Raw genomic sequence first — 26,056 nt, forward strand, 5'->3', positions numbered from 1 at the left:
TTCATTTTACTACTACATGTAAACCTGCCACTGTGAAGCATCATTGTCAATTTGAGGATTGTAATGGACTTACTTCTCTCTATCATAGTTATTTTCAGTATAATTCATATTTCCCTCAGGGTTTCATTCTGCATACTGAATAGTAATACTTTATTGGAAAAAGGGCAGGGTATATATTTTTTCAGATATGAATTCGATCATATATTTTCCTTCATTTCTAAAGGGCAGACCTTGCATTCGTCCTCATAGATTGTCTTGATTAATGTGTTCGAGATCAACATAGCCCTGTGTGATTAGGTATCAATGTATTGATTATGCTGCCAGGTGGAAAAAAAATATGGTATACATAAATTACTCGCAGATATGGAAGTTTCACATCATATAATGGCTCTGTGCATTCGGTTCTTTTGTTGGGCGGAATCAACAGGTGATCAAGACTTCGAGAGCATTCAATCCTTGATGTGCTACCGGCAGAAATAATCTGCTTGCGCAATTTCATTTGTTCTGTTTCTTATGCAAGGAATCTGTATTCTGGGCATCGTGGGTATTATGAATTCTCTTGAAATTACCATGGCAACCATTGATTCAGTAAAAAGGAGTGGTCGGTGATGAATCAGCATTATACCTTTTAATGATGTACATTGCTGGGTGTCACAATATGTTTTAAAGGTTAATTGCTCCTCGCTGCCTTGTCCTGCAGTTCGGATAATGAAAGTCACAATGTATGTGTGATTTGTGTGGTATTCACTTGGTCATCATGCTGATTGTCTAAATTCTCAGATCATAAACACCATCATTGCATTAGCTCCTGTGATAGAGCAGGAGCCAGCAGGGGTCAGCCTAGCTGAAAAGGTAGACAATTTTCATGTTAATGACATGATTCCCCATATCACACAATGCAATGAATGGGGCGTCTGCCGTGTCCTAAGTGGTGGGTGTGGCCGTAGGGGCCCTTAAAGGAGGCCCCCAAAAATGAGCTAGATCAGCTGGAAAGGTAACCACTTGAAACCAATAGGAAATTGTTAAGCACAATGCACTGATGCATGAATGACACTTAACTGACACTTTAAGTGGTGGGGCACCCCCGGCAGACGCCCCCGATTGGGGGCCCAAAATTGAGCTAGATCAGCTGGAAAGGTAACCACCTGAAACCAATGGGAAAATGTTCGGCATAGTTCACTTGTTCATAAATGACACATAACTGACACTTTAAGTGGTGGGGCGCCCCCGACAGACGCCCCCAAAACCCCGACCCCCCAAAATTGAGCTAGATCAGCTGGAAAGGTAACCACCTGAAACCAACGGGAAAATGTTCGGCATAGTTCACTTGTTCATAAATGACACATAACTGACACTTTAAGTGGTGGGGTGCCCCCGGCAGACGCCCCCAAATCCCCGACCCCCCCCCCCCCCAAATTGAGCTAGATCAGCTGGAAAGGTAACCACCTGAAACCAACAGGAAAATGTTCAGCATACTTCATTTGTACACAAATGACATATAACTGACACTTTAAGTGGTGGGGCGCCCCCGGCAGACGCCCCCAAAGCCTAAAACCACCCCCCCCCCGTGAAATTTAGCTATATCAACTGGAAATATAACATGAAACCAACTGGGAACTGTTCTACATCAGCTGTGAAGGAGATGGGGGAGGGGTTATAGATTGTAAGTGTGAATATGATGTTATGCCTTTTTAAAAATTCCTTCATCTATTTCTTCAACTCCACTATCAAATACGAGGATACCTTTCATATTTTTCTCTGATGTATATTCAAACAAAAAAACAAACTTTGACACAGATATAATGTGGATTAAAGAGAATGCATGCATTTTACTCAATGTTACATGGACAATAAATTAATATATGTTCATGTTATCATAACTTAATGATTTAATGAAAGAGTATGAATAAAAAGATAAAAGAAAATAATAAGTCAAAAGAAAGATGACTACGAAAAGGAAGGGGATGGAAAGGGGAAGATGGAAAAAGAGAATGGAGCATACGAGGAAACAGCAAACAGAATGAATGCACATTAGGCAGAAATTCTACATGACCTTGAAAGAAGTAAGAATCCAAACATTGATTAATTTATCTGATAAAACACACTGCCCTGCATTAGGAAACAGCAGGAACATAATTTGAATTTTCTAAACCCTTGACTGCATTTCTACTCATCAGAACATGTTACGTATTCACACAATTACATTGTAAAATCAACAATTCGTAAAAAAGACTAATCATTTGAAACAGCCTCATATGGTAGACAAATATGAAAAAAAAATCATTCATAGTTTGCCTGAGAAGGTTGAGGTAATGGTTTATCAAAATTATTTAACCATAAATTGTGTTTACCGTGGCAGTTTAAATGGTCACATTACCCCAATTACAAAATTTTCAGGTGAATACTCGTGATCATTAATTTATATTATTGGCACCAGTGATATTTTTCTCTCCATAAAATTGCCTGTACTGTATTTATGATATCATAACCCAAATCATATGATATATTGTCGATGTGGTTCAGCTCTTTTTTGTATATACTACATTCGGTAACTATAATAGATAACAAGTGGCTGAAAAAGTTGAACAGATTCTTTTTCATTTACGAATTATGTAACATGATTAAAAATGATACAGTATGCAGGTTTATCTGAACTTTAAAATTAGTCCAATCGATTTCACAATGAAAATGCATGAAGATAATATAACAAAAAAAATACATATCATAATCCATGAACCTCCTTGTGTTATTACATGCACACATCATTATACATGTTATACATGTTACCGTTACATGTAACTGTTAAGGGACATTTTATGTTGCATTTATCCACGCACACACAAAATCTTTGGGTCATTTTTACTTAGCAAGGCAATTTGTCTTATCTCCAAATAATGTAGAACACTTCTGCTTTGTATTCACATACGTGTACATGTATTTCGAAAGTTTAAGTTCCTTTAATACATATTATCTTTGATATCTGAATCTTCCAGTTCAGAATCACTTTGCTCACTCCAGGCCTCGTCATCAGTGTTAATCATGGAGTCTTCAGATGATTCGCCATCATCTTCGCTCTGCTCAAGATCTTCTGTTGACTGACCAGCGAACATCAGCTTCTCTGGAATTGCCGGTCCTTCAAACCAGAGTGGCGCTAGTATGTTGTCTTCCACTGCCCATCCATGGTCAATTGGTGACAAATTCTCGCATGGGAATGAGGTCACAGCACGCATCCACAACCTTGCCACATACATAGTCCGACGAACTTTCATTTCAAGTGTTCGGCGACAAGGTGGCAGCAAAGCGCAATCTACTCGTTTGATGTTTGCAAGAGGATTGTCCTATTGGTGTAATGAAATTTTGAAATGGTGGCAAAACAATGTATCATTTGTATGCTTATCGCTTTTATATTACGAAAGTACAATTAAGTGAAAATATGCAATGCGGATGCTTCACTTTTCTGATCAGTAGCAAAGTGAGCCAAATATTTTGAGAAAGCATGCCAATCTTTTTTTATTTGGCTAATTGGTTATAAAAAATCCTAAAATGAAAACAAGATTTTGTGCTAGATTTTTAAGTAATATCAAAAATTATGTAATGTTTCACACTTTCTATTTTTCTTTGTTTTTTCTTTCTTGGTCACGGATCCTTGGGGGTTAATAACCCCAAGGCCCCATCTATACACCAGTGTTTCTGATGGTGAAACAACAAACTAAAGTACACAAAATAATAATGAATAAATACAAAAGAAGTTGCTGTGAATTACCTCATCAACTCTGCCTGTCATCTGCATCAGTTTGTTGTAGCGGGCCAGATTAACATCATTCACCTTATGCTGTGCATATAGATAACACACAAACTCTGATGCCACATCAACATCAATGCCCTCAGCTTCAGGGTCACCCATGCGGATGAACAGATTTAAGAATCGACCGGTCTCATCCTTTGTGATGATTTCAAGAGGCTTTGTCTTGCCCTTCCTGATAAAAAATATACGATGACCACAATTCTAGTTTACCGTTCATAAACAAATATCTGTAATTGTAGAACTGTAATTGCATCAACTTGTAAGACTCATGTGCTTTTACACGTTTTCTGCATTTTCAAATATTTTAAAAGTTACACTGTATTCTATCAAATAAATTCAACATAAATCACCTGTAAAATGCTGATGTAAAGTCACATCCAGTAAAGGCGTGGTAGGCAGGCATTGCTCTTAAAAGACCTGGTGTTGACTCTTCTAAGACATCAGTGATGTTGGAAACATTGATGAACCTCCTGTTATTTCCCATCCCGCAGTCCATGATGATGAGCTTGGCTGAACGAACCTCTGGGCGCAGCTGTCCAAGAGAAGCAATCAAAATAACAAGTATGTCTGTGTCAGATGCCCTAACCATTATATTCTTGGATGTGATGTTATTGACGTGGAAGGCTACCAGCGTATCGGCCTCCTCATGATTCCCTTGAAGGAAGGCAGGATGTGTGACTGTGATGTTTCCACTGTTATCTGGAGTGTACTGATAGCAATCTCCACCATAAGATGCGAAGAGTGTTTTCCCATTGAAGATTTTCCAATAGTGTGCCTTCCCCCATTCTTTCAAGATGAATTTTGAGAATTCATTCTTAAAAGAAGCACTCGAAAGAAGCTTAGATGCACTCTGCCTGATGGTCTGTTCTGGTCCAGTGATGGTGTAGTTAGTATCTACTGCACCCCTCAAACGCCTTTCACTATCTTTGATGGACCCCTCTTCATATTTGTCTAGACAGACATGTGCTTCAGATGCTTTGCCACTCATGACAACGGAGAGCATGGACCTTGCTACTGATGCGTAATTGGATCCTGGATGTGTCTGAGATATGATGGAGTGAAGAAGTAGACCTCCATCGTACACTTGGACGTAGCTTCTAGGTATATCTTGTTGGGTGAGTTCAACAGACTGGTGAGATTCTAATTTCTTCAGAAGAGTTGCTTTGCTGGTCTTGACACGGTTTCCGTCACAATGTGATAGGGAGAGAGGGTAAGTTGTAATGGGGTATGTAAGCACGTAGCGGAGATCAAATGACGATTTCTCTGCAATGACCACAACCATCCGAACAAACATATCCCTCAAGCTTTCAGCAGTAGATCTGTAATTTTGAGACTTTCCTCTGTTTTTCTTGTTTTTGAGGTTGTCATTTGCAAAGTTGTTGACTTTGATTCGTCTCACTGATCGCAGGAACCGATTGCTGTCCTTTGACCATTCCTCTTGGAACTTTTCTCTTTCACCTTTTCCCCGTTTCAGTGTATCCAGCAAGTATGTTGTAGTTGTATCTGATGCTGTCTGACCAGTTGCAAGATTTACCAAAGATGTTGGTGCCTCAGGAGAGAAGGGGTTACAGAATTCATCTATTGTAGCACTGAGAGTTGCCATTTGTTTGTTATCTCTGCAAACTCTTGATGGACGGCACTGCACTGAAGGACTCTCTCCATTGTCAAGACCGGAAAATGATCTCAGCTCAGTGACTGCCATCGCACGTTGAGTCAATGCTATTGACCATCGCTTCACAGCATTCTCTGAATTGCGAAAAGCAACAATTCCTTTCATTTGAGAGGCAGCATCCCTGTTCACGGTCTGTTCCAAGGAAAGGTCGACAGCTGATCTGCTGTAATTCTTTTTTGTTCGTCTGACTGAAAATGCTCCCTTTGTCAAGATTTCCAGGAAGTTTGGGTGTGCACTTCTCAGCTTCTGTAGAAAGAGTGTCCCCCATCTTGCATAATTTGGCCGATTGAGTGCAAAGTACACCTCGAGGAGCATTGGCAGAACTCTAATGTATCCATTGACATCATTTGTCTTGACACACCTCTGTACTTCACGGTGTAGACGATTGATGAGGAATATGTATGTAGCCCAGAATTGTGCAGTTTGACCTAGATGACCACCGATAACTGCCCATAGGTATTCCTCATACTCTTTAATATGCTTGACAATTACAGGATTTGACAGGTGCTCCACTGCGTCGGGTGTTTCAGGAATCATGGACATCACTTCTTGGAGAGCTTGAATGTCATCATCAGCAGCATTCTGAAGAAAGCGATTATATAGCTTCTTCTCTAGAGCATTTGCAAGGAGCTCATGGATCCTTGTGCAGCGGTTGTAGAACTTGCCTTTGATGAATCCAACCATTGATCCTTCTGCTAGGATGTCTGCCTCTGTTAAGATGTACTCGATACCACTTGCATTTATAAATGTTCCAATAGCACCATAGAACGCTAGCTCGATGTGAAAATTACCAAGCATTATCAGGAGCTTGTCGAACACTGGAGATTCAAGAGCTTGAATGGAGTATGCCTTTAGAGCGACAGCTAAATCATAAGTCACCACTGCATGATCTTGGCCAGTTTCCTTAGCAACATTTAAAGAACGTACCATTGTCTCCCTCACTATGTCATTATTCGTTGGGGACTTGGCCATTGGTTCCATGTATGCGATCCGATGCAAAGGAAGTTGGTCCTTGATGAACCTGCTCATGAATCCAGCATGAAGTGGAATATTCTCGTTCTGTAATTTCCACCACCAGACAAAATCTAATGCGCTTAGATTTGGAACTTCTGTAATTTTGTCATATGTATGATGACAAGGCAGTGGTGGGATTTCAGATGCATCTGCCCCGTCAGATATACTTGAGGCAACATCATCATGAGGTTCAATCAACCCTGCAGATGTACCTGCAATATCTTTCTCCAGAGGACCGTAAAATTGAGCTTTCTTCAGAGACTTTCTGAATGGTTCTATCTCTCTTCTAGCTCCAACAAAGCTCCTTCGGTTTTTTCCTTCCCTGTACACAAATGGGCTTGGAGAGACGCTTTCAAGTTCTTGGTCCTGGACAATGTTTTGGTATGTATGACCCACTGTGGCATGAAGGGTGTGCTTGCCATCAAGTGTTTCAACATTGGCATCATAATTGTCCCAAACGCAGGCCGTCCCTAAATAAGGAGAGAGTTGAATGCCATCTGGAGTATCACGATCCTTACTCTCAACAGTGTAGGCAAATTCTGTCTCAAGGCCTTTACTCTCACTGTAGCTTATGCAGTGACCAGATCTGTTGAGGATCTGCATTGCTAACTTTGATCCAGTCAAAGACGATAGGCCAAGACCGAGTACTGTATGCTTCCACGGTTTTACTGTCCCCCGCGTAACGTTGTAAATGACATCGGAGGACATTGCGGTGATTTTGCGATCGATGGCTTCTCTATGAGCGTCTGATTGTGAAATGCCACCGAGGAGTGTTCTAAAGAATAATTCAAGCTGTGGTGGAATATCAATGGCACATTCTTTCAAGTTTTGTACTGTGGCAGGATTTGGGGTTTTGGTTTTCGGTAACTTTAATATCTGTGTTCTTAAATGCAGGGCAGCCCATCTCACATTTCTATTTTCCTCGTCATCTTGAAGCAGATCTCTTGCCTGATCTTCAGAGTGTGACTCGTGATAAAGGAAATTACCTCTCCGTTGATCCACCAAGGCTACTTTTATTTCTTGGCAACACTTTTCCTGCACCTTCCTGAGGAGATTTTGGGATCCATATCCCTCTATTGATCGTTCTTCTCCTCCTGCAGCAATGTACTCTTTTTTGTACATTTCAAGGGCATCACTGACAAGGAGTGCGCCCTTCTTATGAACCACCTCCTCTTCGATGTACTTCATAAGAGATGCCAGAGATCTCTTGTGGTAAGTGTGTGACTGTGATGATGTTGGGACATGGATGTCCTCTGTCTCTTTTAGAAAGGTTAGCCAGCATGATTTATGGTATTCTGCCTCCTTTGCAATCAAGTCCACTTGACTTCGAATGAGTAGTTTAAGCCTCTCGTTTGTAGAAGATTCTGCACGGTTGTAGATTGTGCTACAACCTTCTGTCGTACAAATTGGTATTCTAGGTTCTTCTTTTCCTTTTCTCTTCTTGCGAACCTTCCTGCAGAAAATACAAGAGCCTTTTAGTAAGTCTTGTTGATCCGACTTGTAGTTGCCACTTGAGCGTCTTCTTTTATGTTGTGTTTGCAATGGGGGATCATCAGACAGTTGACTTTCTCTGGGTCGTTTCACTGCTGTATAGTATTTGTGACATAATCGGTGGTAGCTCAATTGGTGAAATTTCTCATCAGTGATTGACAGAACCATTTCTGTAACATCTGAATATTTATCAGACTTTAAGTTTTGACGCAAACTTGCTGTATTTTTCACTGTCTTCCATGTTGTGTTTTCAAACTGTCTTAGTCTGTCTCCTTCAGTGTCCGACTTCTTACAAATGTAGCAGTACGCTTCAGTCTTATCTGCAGGTGTCTAGAAGAATTAGAAGAAAGATAAGAAAGGCTTAATGAATAGATGATATTTTACACAAAAATGCAACAAACAAAATTTGTTTCCAAATTGGGTAAATTAGAGAGAGACAGAATGCCCGAAGAGTTACGATGTACTAACTAAGGTTTATTCAGGGGTGAAGTTCAATTATTCAAGTATATATATTATTTATTCTTGTTTCATGAGGGTGTAATTGGTGATCACAACAATACTCCTGTGCCCTCTGAATATCAAAACTACTCGAAAACTAAGACATGAATAATAAATATGTGAAAAAATATCTATGTTATAGCAATATATTAGAAAAACAGCAAGATAATTGCCTCATCATTATCCCTCATAAAAAATTATGGTACATATATGATTCCAGTAAATAATAATGATGAAAATAATGATAATAACAATACTACTACTACTAATAATAATGTTTTATAAAGTACACACACTGTCCGGAGACATTCATGGTGCTCGCCCTGAAGCCCAGCAACAGTCCATTTGTAAACATATAGACAAACTACAAAATCTAAACTAATTCTACAAATGGACCTTAAATTACATAATGCAGAGGTAAAAATATTAAAAGGAAAATAATACTGCACAACAAATAGATAGAAGAAAAAAAAATATCGGGATGAAGAAGTCATTTATTATATCATTGAAGGGGAACATCATAAAATGATCAACCTTTTTGTTTATCTGACCCCCACTTTTTTCAAGTTCTTCTCATTTTTATAAACCAAGTCATGGTTCTTTGAGATTACAAATTGTCAAAAGAACAAGAAATCAGAGACAGGAAATGTCATGAAGTTCCCACATATAGGGGATCAGACGTACATATTTTATGGAATTGCTCTGAAGCAGGATTTTTCATAAATCAAGAAATAATTAGTTACTATTCGTTAGAGACTATTTTAACGATTCATGACAATTTCCTTAATCGGTGAAAGTGGTTAGTCTCCCAAATAGTTATCTTCAACATACCTCTTTAGTCGTTTGATTGTCATTACTTGGATCAGAAGCTTCAGGGATAACTTCAACATCATGATCTTCACAAGACTCATCTCTTTGTCTCGAATCCATACTGGAACATTGCATCCCTCTATCAACTCTGTATAAAAAGATAATGATAACCTACATTACTTTGCCACATCGAAAAATTAACAAACACAACTAAACAGGAATAATAATTAAATCATGACGATAGATTAGAAATTAACACACTTACCAAAAGTAGCTGATAAATACTTGTTATAATCTGGTCGTAAGCAGTTCAACACAATATTATTGCTCTTTAGATATATACAATGTACTGTTCTTGATGCAACGGGGAAAACTTCATCTAGTAAAATATCTCCCTGAATAAAATGACAGTGTACAGGATTTAATCCTGTGAATGAGTTCATTGTCTTTTGCTTATCAGGGTTTCTGCAGAAAAATACCAAGGGAAAGCCACAACCCAGCTAGTGGAAATTTGTTCTGGATAGTGCAGACAGATTTATTATATCAAAAGGCCAACAGTAAGGAGAGGATCATTTGATGACCAAAAAAATCTTGAGGGATTATATAATACCAACAGTTGAATCAATGTTTAAAGTTCTTTTAATACCTGTAATGCTTCTATTTACCATGATACCAAGGTTTAGACTTAAAATAGATCTATTATATTACATCAAAATTTTCCAATTCAAATTCATACATTCATTTATACATGTAAATAAATAAATTGATATCTTACCACTTGTGTTGTCAACAATTTGAATCCATTAGATGTATACTGCGGAGATGAACCTCAGATCTTGCTTCCTCCAGGTATAATAATATTGATCAAATTCATAGTATGGCTAATCAGAGAGCTTGGAATTAAAAGTTTAACTAATATATCTTTGTATGCATGGGAGAACAGTGCAGTTTTAAAAAGTGAATACAAGGATTAACGCTCTGAAGATGAATCCCTGTAGCTCTTATATGTACCCAGCACTAAAAAATATTAGCAGTGATAATCATATGATAGTTATTGCTATTAAACATATTTGTCCATCATCGTCATGTCAGCAACATCATCATTTTAGCTTATTATTTCCTCACTACTATCATTGATTTTTAAGGGGGTATACTCGTATCAATTATACCAATTTTAAACGTGCTGACAATGATTTTAATTCGATGTTGTGCGAGACTTGCATGTGAAAAAGGGCACTTGTAGATTTTATGCACCTCCTAACTGCTTTGACAGTTGCCATTCGTGTCGTATACCATTGCACTATGTCAGATGGTGCCCCTTGCATTTCCAGCTTACTATACTTTCAGATGGGGTAGGGAGGGGGGCATGGCTTTGGAAGCTGTCTGATACGCCCCACCGGTGTGGGTTAAGAGTCATTCATGTATACCAGTGAACTATGAAAACAAAAATCCAGATGGTTTCATGTGGTTACCGACTTACCGTTCTAGCTGATTTTGTCCATTTTTTTTTTTGGGGGGGGGTCAGGTTTTGGGGACGTCTGCCAGGGGATTCCCACCACTTAAAGTGGCAGTTAAGTGTCATTTATGTACAAATGAACTATGCCAAACATTTTCCTGTTGGTTTCAGGTGGTTACCTTTCCAGCTGATCTAGCTCAATTTTTTTGGGGGGGGGTCGGGGTTTTGGGGGCGTCTGCCGGGGGCACCCCACCACTTAAAGTGTCAGTTATGTGTCATTTATGAACAAGTGAACTATGCCGAACATTTTCCCGTTGGTTTCAGGTGGTTACCTTTCCAGCTGATCTAGCTCAATTTTGGGGGGTCGGGGTTTTGGGGGCGTCTGTCGGGGGCGCCCCACCACTTAAAGTGTCAGTTATGTGTCATTTATGAACAAATGAACTATGCCGAACATTTTCCCATTGGTTTCAGGTGGTTACCTTTCCAGCTGATCTAGCTCAATTTTGGGGGGTCGGGGTTTTGGGGGCGTCTGTCGGGGGCGCCCCACCACTTAAAGTGTCAGTTATGTGTCATTTATGAACAAATGAACTATGCCGAACATTTTCCCATTGGTTTCAGGTGGTTACCTTTCCAGCTGATCTAGCTCAATTTTGGGCCCCCAATCGGGGGCGTCTGCCGGGGGTGCCCCACCACTTAAAGTGTCAGTTAAGTGTCATTCATGCATCAGTGCATTGTGCTTAACAATTTCCTATTGGTTTCAAGTGGTTACCTTTCCAGCTGATCTAGCTCATTTTTGGGGGCCTCCTTTAAGGGCCCCTACGGCCACACCCACCACTTAGGACACGGCAGACGCCCCATTCATTGCATTGTGTGATATGGGGAATCATGTCATTAACATGAAAATTGTCTACCTTTTCAGCTAGGCTGACCCCTGCTGGCTCCCGTACTATGAGTTACATGTATGTACTGACTGGGTTTACCCCTTAAAGGGGAAGTTCACCCTGACAAAAAGTTTTTTGTAAAAATAGCAGAAAAAATAATAAAAAATATTGCCAAAGGTTTGAGAAAAATTCAACAAATTAAAAAGTTATTAGAATTTCAATTATTTGATTTATGACGTCATATGCGAGCAGCATATGGTAAAAAAATCAATGAAATGTCATTTTCTCAGAAAATTGAAAATGGTTTTCACTGTAACTTTTGTATATCAATAGACAAATCATTTTACACCCGATCATGAAAAGAAAACAAAATTAAGTCATCAGGAACCATACAAAATTTGAAATTCATACATTTTATATTACATAACACATGGGGCAGCTGCTCGTTTATGACGTCACAAATCCAAAATTTTGAACTCTAATAACTTTCTTACTCTTTAACAGATTTTCCTCAAACCTTCACCAATATTTTTTTACTATTTTTTCTGCTATTTTTACAACAAAGTTTTCTTCAGGGTGAACTTCCCCTTTAAATTGTCAGTGAACGGGGCAGCTAGAGGGCACTGGGTTCCGCATGATGATGGGCTGATGGATGGGTTGGGGTGAATGAAGCAGATGTGAAATTATTATTCTTACATTGTACTTGTCCATGGTTCTTGTGTAGTATAAAATAGATTTCTATAAAATCTAATTTTTACATTGTAAAAGAGAACTGTTGCTCGGCTAGCGCCATGAGCGTCTACTGACGGTGTGTGCGCTCTACAAATATACACTATTATTATTATTAAAAAACCCACTTGGCCTCCTTTCAATTTGGTCCAGTGCCCTCCTAATCCAACCATTACTTTTAAGAGTTCATTTTGGCTATTCCAAGTCTATTTCCCAGTTGGTCTAATTTCTACTTTACTTTTTTTTCATTTTGTTTTATTTGGTTTATGAACAGATCTAATCGTGGGAGATATGAGTACATAGCATAACTCGAAATCAGACAAAATGGTAGATAGGCTGATTGGCAATTACGGTAGTAGTGTTTTTAGTAGACAAACTGGTTGTAGATGAACTACATGTAGGATTAGTCCATACTCCATAAGGGATGAGAGAATGGAAAGTACACCATGTTCAAATTATCATTATCAATGTTATCTCACGTAATGTACATTTTATACATATACATGTATGTTCTTAATAGTCGCTTGTGGAACATCAAAGCACCATATCGAAATGTTACTTTTTTACCACCAAGTTCATCAGTATTATTGCCAGGTAGTGTTGTTATCGGTAAGAAAATTCTCTGTGGATATATCGCTAAAAATATCTTAACGATATTGATAACTATCGATAAAAGAACATAATACGCATTTTTTATGCATTGATTAAATCACAATACCGGTACTCGCGCTGGTCAAAATTTGTATCTGCCACTGTACCAAGAATGCTTTAAAATCCACTTTCATCAAATGTAAACATCAACGATTACATAACATCTTTTAACAAACCTATTTTAGCATAAATACATCCTCACCTTTCATGTTATTAGAATTAAATTAGGGTCAGATGAAGTTGTATCAATAATTTAGGGGCTTTTTGGTCATCATTTTGAGCAGTCAACGACTTTCGCCTATCCGCCATTTTAATATTGTGCTGTACATCTTTGAACGTACGTGTAGAGGGCAGCAACACACGGCCATATTGCCCTGTAAATGTTTTCGATACGATTGAGTGGTGTCGAGTGCAGTCATGATGTTTGGATTGTCATGATTATAGCGAAGTGAGATCGTGTTTTGTGGCTAGTGAGTATTCTTATTTTGCTGAGATTTTGGAGTAATTTCTGTTGCTGTTCTGTGCATTTTGAGGAAAAATCGCAGAAAATCACGGTCATGTCCCTACATAATAGCGGGTATTATCGACATCGCTAGGTGGCCAAAAACCCTGGGGGGGGGGGGGTACCAGTCGAATATATTGCTGTACACATGCTGACCAAAAAAAGGCACATAAAGGGGTGTTTTTGTCTCACCTGCATAGCAGAGTGAGACTATTGGCGCTGCTTTTCCGTCGGCATCGTCAATATCAAAAGGTTAAGTTTTTGAAATGACAGCATAACTTAGAATTTATGGACCTAGACTAGTTCATTTAACTTGGACAAATAGTATAAGTATCACTGAACATCCTTTGCGAGTTTCGGGTCATATGACCAAGGTCAAAGGTCATTAAGTTCAATGAACTTTGGCCATATTGAAGGTAACTATAATTGCTGTCACAACTGCTGTCATAGTTTATGGATATAGTTTTATATAAAATGTGGATATAGGGGTAATCAAGTTTCACAGAAAAGTTTTAGGTCACATGATCAAGGTCAAATGTCATTTAGGGTCCATGAATGTAGTATTGCATCATTATATGAATGGTGTTTTTTGTGAAAAATTATTTTATAGTAGTTTTTGAAGTCAAGCACTGCTGCTCTATTGAATTGTGTAATTCAGGTGAGACTGCCAGAGGGGCTCCACTTGTTTCAGTTTTGGATATAGACTGCGCTTGCACTCGTTATGGGTATAAAAAAACACCGATTTTAAAAAAGGATGGTTTTGAAAGACTGATCAATTGGGGTCAAACGTATTTAGGGCATGTTTTTTTCCTAAGTTTTTCTTTTAGACTACATGTACATGTTTAGGGTATTTTTTTCCCCAAGCGTTTTCCCTGGGGTAATATTCTGGCAACCACTTGTTTAGGGACCAAAATGTGTGTATATAGCCGCAAAAAACTTGTTTGGGGGATATTTTGCACACAGAGAAAAATTTAGGGGGTGTTTGAAAATGATTTGGTCACACATGAGTACAGCAATACATTTGACTGCGCCCCCCCCCCCCCCCCCCGGGCAAAAAAACATGTGATTATTAACAAGAGTAGCGATAACGAGGTTATCGATAACAGCACTAATGCTAGGAGATTATTCCCTTGTTTTCTGGCCTTTTTTGTAGATTTTTCTTGCCTTTTTTAATATTTTATTTAGTATCGGAAAAGGTCAAATTTGATATGATGATGGGAAGAACGTCTGTGAATCTTAACACCACTTTATTCTTTCCTTTGAGTCAAAAGAGAGTGAATTGATGATAGAAAGCTTTCACAGATTAATACTAATCTTCCAATTGAAAATAAGCCCCCTTGAAAAAAAAAACAATTGTTTGGGAGTACACTTTATAATGTAGTATATTCTGAAGTAGGGTTGACCAGTCTGTTTGCTTTGATTTATTTTTTTTCATACACACATTTACAGATAGATGGATAGATAGGCAGACATATAGTTTGTTAGATAGATAGATAGATACATGTAGATAGATGATAGATATAGATAAATGGTAAGCCTATTTATTGAATTTCTCCACATATTGCAGTTTAAAAACTGAATTGCATGTGAATTCCAAAGTTAATCATACATGTACAGGTATGCATTTCAGTGATAACATTTTACACTACAATGTTCAATTGTGCAAAGTAGATACTTTATGCCATTGATCTTATGATGCAATTGAAAATTTTAAAATAACATTCATACATTTTGTATTTTGTCATGATCAAGAAAGATTTGTGGAAAGAAGGCAAGGAAAGAGTTCAGAGTTAGAGAAGATATAAAAAAAGAAGAGAAACCGTTAGGGGGGGGGTAAGATTGATCCTGACAAGAATATGTAACAAATACAAAAAGGGCAAGTTACGGGCAATGAACATGACAAATAACCCTAACATATACAATACAAAAAGCATAATCAGTTTGGGGTTTTTGTTGTACAAATGGATCAGATCAGGGAATAGACTTTCCCACATACGCATAGTTTTACATCTTTGTTCATTCTTGTCTGTCATAAATTTATTGTTTGCAATCTTTGAGGAATGAATTGTTCAAACTGAATAATAATGTCTTTTTAGACTTTCCCACATACGCTTTATAGTTTTACATCTTTTTTTATATCTTTCTTGTCTTTCATAAATTTATTGTTTGCAATTTGTTGAGGAATGAATTGTTCAAACTGATCTGTATATATATAATAATGTCTTTTTGAAGAAGGCGACACTCAGATCATTTCGATTTTTTTCCAATAGTTTTTATAATTTTGACAGAGTAGGAGCAGTAGTGTACAATCATAATAATTTCTAAAGATAATTCTTAATAATTCTTTCGAAACATTGTCTCTGGGCAATTGTGAGACCCCCATTCCAAACTGGAGCAGCATATCTAAGTATTGGGCAAATATACATGTAGCCAGTGAAAATTGTAACTAAATCCTCGCGAGAAAGACCAAATTGTACATAAGTGCGGAGCACATATACATGTAGTTTTGCATTTGCTCTCTTTCAATGTCAGAAGTGTGTGCTTCCCACTTTAAATCGTTCTGGATTGTAACACCAAGTAATTTCACTTTAGTCACACTGGCAAGTACACAATTATGAATGGTAAGTCGATAGTGGTTAACTGGATCTCTAGAGAAACAGATGTCCATTTTTATACACTTTGTAGGATTTAATTGCATTTTATTGGATTCAGCCCATTTAGACAGTCTTGTTTAGCAGTACTGCTTCTTGCATGTTTGATTTACAACATGAAAATGATATAAATATATCCGAAGCTACATGTATAGCTACAGAAGTATTTTTATGTCTTCTGCAGCTACATTGTAAGTATTTTCAATGTAACCATTTTTTTTTGGGGGGGGCTTCACTTACATGGCATTTTATTAATGGCACAGAGGCATGATGGTACATGTAGGACCATTTATCACGTTGATGAAATTGTCAGAGTGAGGAGGAGACGAAACCGGATTCTTGTCTCAGTACATCTTTTCAGCTGATCGGTAATGCCAGAGTTCGCCAAGTAAAGCAAGCTACTGAAAACAAGCCAGGTTTGGGTGAAGGAGTTGTCAGAATTTTTTCAATCCAAGGTCACATAAACTTCCATGATGGACCATTGGTATTTTTTTTTCTCATGTGGCCCATTTTAATACAGACAAAATATTGGATTTGTTTGCATAAATACTTGATATTTCTCTTTTACTGAGACCCACCATTCAGTCTGTACAGTGAGGGAGACCCCGTGCTTCAAAGAAATCCTGTTTAACTGAACATTCACAGAAATCACTCTCACTACTCCACTTTTTTTCAAGGGGTTAGTTCTGAGACAAAAAAAAGAAAGATAGTGGAGGAGAGTGCAAATTTATGTGCAAATTATCTTTTTTGTTTTTAATAGTGCACCTATACCAGTGTGGTTCAGGATTTTTTGCCATTCACAGCTTTAATATGCAAAGTCACATGTTCTCCATAAACATAGTTTGCCTTTTAAATCTCTCCACTGCTCAGGTGTGAATTGTTGGCCATATTTAATACCCCTTTCGTAAAAACCCGATTATGTGGCTAATAGCAGCATAATTTGGTCGTAAAATTGGAGGAGGACCAGAGTTATCCCCATTATTTTGATGCTGCAATTATCCGCATAATAGCAGCATCGGGACCAGATTTTGACTATTACCCTTTTTACACAGGATTTTCTTAGCCCCGGACTATTGCTAACCCCGTACTATGTTTTTTCCTTTTCACACATGCCAAATTGTTATTGCTAACCCCGGATAAGGAATGCTTGCTTTTTACACACGAAACTCGCTAACCCCGGACTAGTGGTTTTTGTTGATCATTCATAGTACAAGTACTTCACTCGTACCCTTTTTACACACGCTAAAATTTCCTTAACCCCGTACTATTGGTGAGGCTAAATTGCTATTTAGCCTCACCTATAGTACGGGGTTAAGCTTAGCCCACTTTCGTTTTACACTAGTGATCTTAACCCCATACTATCGCTCTCAGCACCGCAATTGCTAGGATAACCCTGCTTTTTTGCAGGGCCAAATTGCTATTTAATCCCGTACTAAAGCTGGGGTTAGCCCACTTTGCAAAAATGCTGTGTAAAAAGAAAGTGGGCCAAGCTTAACCCCGTATTATAGGTGGGGCTAAATGGCTAAATAGCCCCACCTATAGTACAGGGTTAAGGAAATTTTAGCCTGTGTAAAAAGGGTATTTATGAACGCATTTCGAAAGTAATGCAGATAATTGCCATGGAGCGGTCACAAGGTCACCCTTTTCCAACGCAACCGCATCGGAGGGGGTGTGTGCAGTTGCCATGATGATTATCCTCCTTTTTCAGGATGGGCGCTCATAAAAATAGTGCGGATTATTTTTGGAGTTTATGAACGCAATTTTTATTGAATTATCCGTATTACTCTTTATAGGCGGCTAATTGGAGGATAGGTTTATGAAAGGGGTATAAGATTGTCTGAACAATAACTTGGTCTGTATGCACAATTTGATTCTGTATTTTTATTCTAATATCTTGTCATAGTATTGGGAAAAAAAAGATACATCATCCTTCCAGCACTTGTCTGAAAAAGCTCTTTATCTTTCTGCACCCTCGTAATTTGAAATTAGATGTGTTTATATTGCTCTGGGAGAAAAGAGTTAACCGTCCCTTGTGCACTTGTGTCTTTAATGCTGTTAAAATGTCTTTTCCTCCCTCGTTTCATCCTCCACAGATACTCAACGGATGAAATTGCTCTTTCTGTTATTCAGCCCTATATCGACAAAACGGGCCTGAAGTCATCGTTCTTGAGCGCTACCAAGAAGCAGAAGCTGAAAGCCAAGCCCCCTCGTGTACGATTTGCTGACAATGTCAACACGTTTCCTTCCAGTACGGTAAGTGTTTCGTATCACATCGAGATATCTTCATGAATCTTGAGAAAATCCAATCAGTCTTTGTTACTCTGACTAGTCTGCAGGCACAGACCTTTGGGTTTTGTGTAGTGCATAAATCCAGATTCTAAAGGCCACCGCACACCTTACGACCCGACCGGTCGCCGACTGGCTTGCGACTGGGTGAGGGGAGATGTGACGTCACAGCTCTTGTCAGCTTGAGAGTCGCAGACCGGTTAGAGACAAGTCGCAAGGAAAATCGTTATGATCCTTATGACTGGATCGCAAGCTCAATCCAACCTCCAGCCAATCAGACAGCATAGTTGCATAACGCGTATTATGATAAACAACGCGCATACGCAGTAGTAAGCGCAATTTCTCAGATGCTATGCCAAAAAGCAAAAAGCGCATCCGTGAGTGGCAGATCGGATCGCAAGGTGTGCGGTGTCGAGGCTTTTGACTGCCTTGCGATTCATCTCCCCTCACCCAGTCGCAAGCCAGTCGGCGGCCAGTCGGGTCGTAAGGTGTGCGGTGGCCTTAAAGTAGTTAGAATAAACCCACCCATGTTCTGTGGCTGATTCTGCTCGGACAGAGAGTTTGGAGTCTATTTTTAGACGTGGTATAATTTGTCATAGTATTATATGTGAGTCTGTGCTTGGAGACTAAAACTTTGGCTCCAAGGTCCCTCAAATGGGTTTCTCTCCTCTCTCTACTTCAGTGCTAAGCTCATGGGAGCATTTCATGAAATCAAATAGTAGTGCCATTTCCACTGACAACCTTTATAAGCTACTGAAATCCTTGCATCTGGTTGGCTGGGAGCAAATCAGTCAGTGAAAATCACTGACCAAAGTCACCATGAAATGCTCTCCTGAATTCATTAATTTGTCACTGTCTGAGATTGAAGATGTCATGAGTTGGTTTGTGCCTGGGTATTTCTTTGTCATCAGACTCTTCAAGTATCCCATTTTTCATTATAGACCTAACACATGAGTTGCAATTATGATGTTCTTGTGATTGTATGCAAAGAGATTTTTCATTTGTAATGTCACATCTAGCAAACAATCATACAATATACACTATTACACTACAACACAGCCTGATTATGCTGCGGTGTGGGAGTTATCAATCTACTGGGGTAAATATTTCTTCTTTCAACTTCTTGTTTTTCATTGTGTCAGCTTTTCATTTTTCTTTTTGATTGTCACCTTTCAGATTTAAAAGTGGGAAACTCCTACATGTACAGTACTTTCATTTTGGTTTTGAATGAAAACTCTTCTGCGAAAAAGGGGTCAATCAAACGTTGATCACTTTTCTTAAAGTGGCATCGAGGTAGAAATAAAAGAGGCACTGTATCTGTATAAAAGCGATAAGAAGAGACATCGTTTTCTCAGATGTGGTGAGCAGCATAAACATAAAAAGCAAAATTATAATATTTATCCTTGCTTGTTGCTGCAGTATGGGAAATGATCCATATTGCAGTAAAGGCAGTAGTGAGCAAATCAGTAGGAAAATACTTTTTAAGGGCTTTTAATAGTAGGTTCTGTGTTGTTGAGCGCATTACATCAAAAAGTAAGATTCATTGTCGGTTTCAAGAAAAATAAAAGCCTTTATCTATTGCACGTCAACCTTTGATCAAATGTCTAGGATCTGTTCATAAAATATGACATTGTTGCTCAAAGATCACATTGCAATATGTTTTCACAGTAAGAGAGGAGCTTTTGTATCCATGCTTTAAAAATATGGGCTGTTTTGTTGAATGTTATTTGCTGGGGATTGGCAGTGAGAATCTATTTGTTATGGATCTTAAGGACAGAATACTGAGAATAGACCATTGTTATGGTGAGCTTGATGTGAAATTTATATTTGTTTAGCTACTGTAGCATGAAAATATTTTCATAAATTAAAACAGGCTTCAAGGAGAAATTCCATTTCATGAATGTCTTAATATGAATTCAGTGTTTACACTTTACACCAAAACATATTTTAAATGATTTTGCTATGTTTCTCTTTAGATTTTATAACAAATGTGCAATACAAATATGTGCTAAAACTATATTGTTGACTGTTGAGTGCTCTTTAATAAACCGTTTGTCTCATCGTTATGTAGTAGGCCTAATTATTGCATTCATGAAATGCGTTATTAACTCAAATAAAGTTCACATCGAATAAGTCTAAATTTCTCGCTTAATGTGATTTTGGTTGATAAATGTTTCAATCAAGTAGAAAGTGTAATATAATAAAACACGATTTCCTTTTGATTTTAGCCAACCACTGAACTGCATCTCTCTTTGTCTGTCTGTCTCTGTCTCTCTTTCTCTCTGTCTCTCTTTGAGCTCAAACCGCAATTTTATTTCTTACTTTCACAGTGTTACACTTAGTACAGTATACATGTAAGATTCATAAGGATATTGTTTTCTATCTCATAAAATATCTGTAATTGAAGATGATATCAGGAGTATTCATTGACCATCCTACTTCCTGTGCTTTTAAAGGGAAGTCCTACCTGCACCAAATTGAATTGATTTATTGTCAAATATAAATGAAAATCGGTGCTTTCTAGTGATAACAAAATACAAATTTTGCAAGGTAAATAAACAATTATTTTGCAATGACAAAAAATATCCAATCATAACAGCAAAATATCACTGGTCGCATGTCATAAGGTGGTCCAATTTCGCGAACAGGGTAAAAATGGTTAAAATTTTTATTTTTTTAGCTATGTTATAGCTAATACCATTCTCTAAATAATGAAAAAGTTTTAAGTCTCGAATACCTTTATTTTTCCTTCAAATAAATAATTAACAGCTAATTATTACATAGACGTCAATGTAAATGTGAATTTCGAAATGCGTTTTTCTGAAATTGGACCTGTTGCACATAAAATGGTGTCAAAAGTTAATGCAACATTGGATCACCCTAGTATTTTGCAGTTATAATCTTGAAACATCAATAATTAAATCTGTACCAAAAATCGAACAATTTATCTATTATTTTATGTATACTACATATAATTAATTAACAGTATTTGATTTCACATTTTCACTTACATTGACGAGTGGATACCATGCGCGACCAAAAAAAGCTTGGACACGTTACGTAACATGATAAGGGTGTCAAAAACACCAAAATAATGAAAAAAGGGTATCCATTTCGCTAGGTCAAATTTGCGGGTATGATAAAACAAAATTAAAATGTTTTTTGCCCCAACACTACGTGTTTAGAGTCCGCGAGGTGTGGAAGGTGGGACCGTACTATAAAACCAAATGGTGTACGTGTGTATCGTTGTACTTGTTTAGGGGTTCATTTCAGGAAATACTTGCCAAGAGTATCGTTTTGTTTCCAACATTTGTTAAGGGTAGGGTTTCAGACGCCAATACTTGTTAAGGTGTGCATTGTCAGAATATGGAAAATATGTGTTTAGGGTGCTTTTCGAGACCCCATGGTCATGCATACTGTAGTATCCACTCGTCAATGGAAGTGCCACCCACCCCGGACATGTTCATAGATTCCAGAGAGAATTTCTTTTTTTTTTATGGTTCATTTACATTTATATGCCTGCATATTTTATCTCAGTTCTCATGTGCAGAAGCATGTGTTTGATGTACATGTAGGGGAAGGCGGGGTAAGTTGAGCAAAGGGGCAAGTTGAGCCACCACCCCCAGTCTAATAATGAATGAGTCAGACATTGTGGTGTTGTCATGTATTGATTAACCATTGCATAACCCTTAACCCCATCATTTTGTTTTCAACTTTGAAACAAAAAGTACTTTTTTAGAGGGAAAAATACAAATTTCAGCTAAAAAGTAAAAAAGGGTGTGAAATAGATAAGTGCTTTTTACCCACACACGTCTTTAAATATATTATAGAAATAAGAACAATATTGTTAGTCCAGGTATGGGTTTTCATTCTTTTCATAGTCTTTTTCATGATGAATGCATAAGAAATGTGTGGATGTGAAAATATCGCAATAAGTTTGGACTGGGGTAATTGAAGCCAAATCAACATGGGGCAAGTTGAGCCATGATAATTCTTATGGTGATGTATAATAAAAAACGTAAAAAGCCAAAAAGATGTTGATATGCAGGCAGAAAGGAGCAGATTCTCATGACAGTTCTTTTACTTTTAGAAGATGTTAGTATTTATAGAGAATTAGCAAGTGAAAAGACTTTAAATGAAAAATTGACATCCTGGTTCTTCCCGCATACATTTTGTACATAGTTTTTGTGGCTCAACTTACCCCAGACAGTGGCACAACTTACCCCACAGATGGGGCAAGTTGAGCCATTTGATATCGTTTTTTTCAAAGGTCACAGTGACATTCAGCGTGGGGGTAGAAAGTTAAATATAAGTGAAAAATATTTCCCAAGAATCAAATTTAAAGGTAAGGTACTTATTTCTACAATATTACTAGTCATATCAATTCTAACATGCAAAATGCAAAAAGTGTCACAACTTACCCTGCCTTCCCCTACTGTATGGTACATGTATGTAAAGTGATTGAGTATGTAATGTAAAATAGATTAATATAATAGGCCTACATTTTTTTAAAATTATGACAGCACAACATTTAAATCTTAAAGTGACCATGTACATGTACATGTAACACATACAAATTAATAATTCTTATCTGTGAATTGTGTATTATTCCGCGTGTACTATGGTTACTCTTCATGTACTTTGATATACAAAAACTCATTGATACATGTATATGGGGTTTCTGATTGTACATTGAATGATTATACCTCAAAGAAGTTGACAGTCCAAAATGTGTGCAAAATAGTAATTTGTTTATTTTGTACATGTATATTCATACATGATCAAAAGAGGCCTGTCACTTGTTCAGATTTTGTTGGCAAAATCATTTGAGCCCTTGATTTATATTTTTTTCCTGATGCGAGTACATGTATGTGTACAGACAGTTGAATTTGAATGGCATATTTTTATATCTTGTACTACTGTATGTCTGCTTTTTAAAGATACCTGATATATTTTGATATATCTGAGAAAGATCTACATGTACATGTGCAATCATGGGATCGATACACCTTTCAGGTGCTCTACGGCTTGCTTCCGTTCATGCTAGAGATACATTTCCCGACGCTCGGATCATTATTCATGCCTGGGTAATCAATGCCTTTCAAGAGGTTACCCTTATTTATCTTCTTATTTCTCTTCATAGCCCAAGATGCCGCCCAGTCTGGTGTACTTGCCAAATGTCCTCAAGGTGTACCTAGAGAATGGCCAAACCAAATCCTTCAAGTATGATGACTCCACGACTGTTAAGGTATGATTGTAATTAAAAAGAGATTAACGATGTGAATTAAGAGAGAATTCGCAAGATAATTAAGGAGGATTCACAATGTGATTATTAAAAAAGAATTCACAATCAAGTTCAAATTAATTAAAGAGAATTCTACATTGAATATCCTCAAGTTTCATCTTGAGAATGGCCAAACCAAATCGTTAAAGTATGATGTCTCCTCAACTGTTAAGATACGTTCATAATTAAAAAGAGGTTTACGGTGTGATTGATCATATGCTTGATTTTCACAATTCTACATTTTAGTAAATGCAATCAATCGTAGAAAAATGTTCCATAATCATTTGCTAAGCTTTGTTTTGCAGGCCCCTGATTATCAAAGAGAATTCACAGTGTAGTAATGGAGAGTTTCCTAACAATGCAAGAAAATTTACAGTGTAATTGAAAAGGCTTCAAAGTGTTTAATAGAATTCATGATGACATTAATTGCAATTCAGAATGCAACTGAAGAAAATCCATAATTGCATAAAATTTGTAGTGTATTTAAAGAGAAATCATGATGTAATAAAAAAAGAAATGAAACCTGAATTTGGATATCATTTCAATGGTTTTGTATAATATTCCCTTTTTTCTTGTTTTATGCTACAATACAGGAGGTGCTGGTCAATCTGAAGGAGAAGCTGGGACTCAAATGCCTTGAATACTTCTCATTGGTCGTGGAGGATGTGCGAGTTCTGTCACAACATAAATTCATTATCCTCCAAGAACATGAGGCCCTTAGACAGGTCTGTCCTCATAATTTACTTGTTCCTAATTAGGCTATTCAAAAAAGAATGAGCTGAAATACCCACAGATACAATTACATATAATGATATAATTAGATTTAATTATTTTGTTAAATGTAACAGTACACACATAATTAGCTTAATATACCAAAGAGCAACTCTTCCGCTATATACTGTCAGAACAGTTCAGAATACTATTGTGAAACCCAACCAAACACTAGAAACAAGGATTTCTTTAAAGCCTAATTTTAGGTTTGGGTATATCCCCCAAAGTGAATATCACCACTACAATTCATTACTAGAAATGGAAATGTATGCACCTTAAACATTCTGATGTGGAGGATATGAAATAAAAATGTGTCTCACATGTACAGGTTGATTATTGTGATTTTACCTGAAAATTTATTTCCTCATCTCGATGGGTGTTCTTGATGCCATAATTACACTTTATTCGGTCTGTTATTTGTTGAAGTGCCATGGCAGCATAGTGGTTCTGACTCTCGCCTTTCAATTTGAGGTTTGCGGGTTATGGGTTGGAATCCTTTAGATTTCAGGCTTTAATTTCCTTCAGATGATGTAAATGTGTACTACAGTACCTGGTAGGATTTATTCTTTGAATGCTTCTGCGCCTTAAGCTCAGTATTAAACAGCCAGGGTACATTAATACTTGTTTGACCAATGCCAAGTATTAGGCGCAGTATGATATATTCATATAGTAGCTTTCCTATGTAAATGGATCGATTAGTATGATTATAGCCTAACTTTGATTATACTCTGTTATGACCAGATTGCAGAGAGACCGGGTAGTCAGAACTGGAAGTGCCACCTCAGGATAACCTACATTCCCTGTGATGCCTATGATCTGCTCAATGAAGATGCCCAGGCCTTTGAATACTTCTACCAACAGGTAAAGTCGATTCAAATTCTACATCAGTCGGGCTAGGGATTTGGGTCAGGGGTGTTGAAGCCTGGAAGGAAGGGGGGGGGTTGCAAAAGACCAGGTAATCAGAACGGGAAGGATCACCTACATTCCCTGTGATGCCTATGATCTTCTCAATGAAGGTACTCAGGCCTTTAATTATTTCTACCAACAGGTAAAGTACATTTGAATTCTACATCAGTGGGGCAAGAATGGGTTTGCGAATGTTGAAGCCTGGAGGGAGGGGGGGGGGGCAAAAAGACCAGGTAATCAGAACGGGAAGGATCACCTACTGGCCCTGTGTTGCCTATGATCTGCTCAATGAAGATACACAGGCCTTTCAATACTTCTACCAAAAGGTAAAATCCATTTTAATTCTACATCAGTGGGGCTAGAGAATTGGGAGTCGGGGGCAAAAATGGAGCCTTGTAGTTGGGGTATGGGGAAGAAGAATTGGGTACTCAGAACTGGAAGTGGCACTTGGGCATCACTTCATATACATGCCCTTTGATCTTCTCAATAAAGATACTGCCAGCAGGTTAAGTCCATTCTAATTCTACATTATTGGGGTTGGGGCAATTTGGGGGATAAGAATGATGAGCCCTCGGGGCATGGGTGACATAGGATGTGGCCAAGGTGTTGAAGTCTCAAGTGGGGATGGGCGGATTGGAAAGGGGTCAAA

At 37.8% G+C, this 26,056-nt stretch overlaps 2 protein-coding genes across 3 annotated transcripts in view; one reads left to right on the top strand and one right to left on the bottom strand.

Annotated features, from left to right (window-relative positions):
- Positions 1 to 26,056, top strand: part of LOC121428346 — an 81,692-nt gene that overhangs the window by 37,754 nt on the left and 17,882 nt on the right. For both annotated transcript variants that reach the window (XM_041624964.1, XM_041625027.1), the window contains exons 6-9: positions 18,254 to 18,413; positions 23,590 to 23,694; positions 24,324 to 24,455; positions 25,243 to 25,362. In XM_041624964.1, coding sequence (XP_041480898.1) covers positions 18,254 to 18,413; positions 23,590 to 23,694; positions 24,324 to 24,455; positions 25,243 to 25,362 — 517 coding nt within the window. The remainder of the gene's footprint in view (positions 1 to 18,253; positions 18,414 to 23,589; positions 23,695 to 24,323; positions 24,456 to 25,242; positions 25,363 to 26,056) is intronic.
- On the bottom strand, positions 1,539 to 10,805 carry LOC121428475. The gene is made up of 4 exons (XM_041625141.1): positions 9,312 to 10,805; positions 4,156 to 8,312; positions 3,764 to 3,977; positions 1,539 to 3,338 (listed from the first exon to the last, which is right to left on the bottom strand). Exons 1-4 carry the CDS (start codon positions 9,423 to 9,425, stop codon positions 2,958 to 2,960), a joined length of 4,866 nt encoding a protein of 1,621 aa, XP_041481075.1. The 5' UTR covers positions 9,426 to 10,805; the 3' UTR covers positions 1,539 to 2,957.

The sequence above is a fragment of the Lytechinus variegatus genome, chromosome 1 (assembly GCF_018143015.1).
Source record: "Lytechinus variegatus isolate NC3 chromosome 1, Lvar_3.0, whole genome shotgun sequence".
Lineage (NCBI taxonomy): Eukaryota > Metazoa > Echinodermata > Echinoidea > Temnopleuroida > Toxopneustidae > Lytechinus > Lytechinus variegatus.

Bases quoted from the DNA above. Each gene is read 5' to 3' on its own strand.
- LOC121428475 (XM_041625141.1), bottom strand. From the start codon at position 9,425: ATGCAATGTTCCAGTATGGATTCGAGACAAAGAGATGAGTCTTGTGAA. The intron at 3,978-4,155 runs GTGATTTATGTT...ATTTTTTATCAG, and splicing joins TTTACATCAGCATTTTACAG to GAAGGGCAAGACAAAGCCTC. The intron at 3,339-3,763 runs GTAATTCACAGC...TTACACCAATAG, and splicing joins TGACAGGCAGAGTTGATGAG to GACAATCCTCTTGCAAACAT.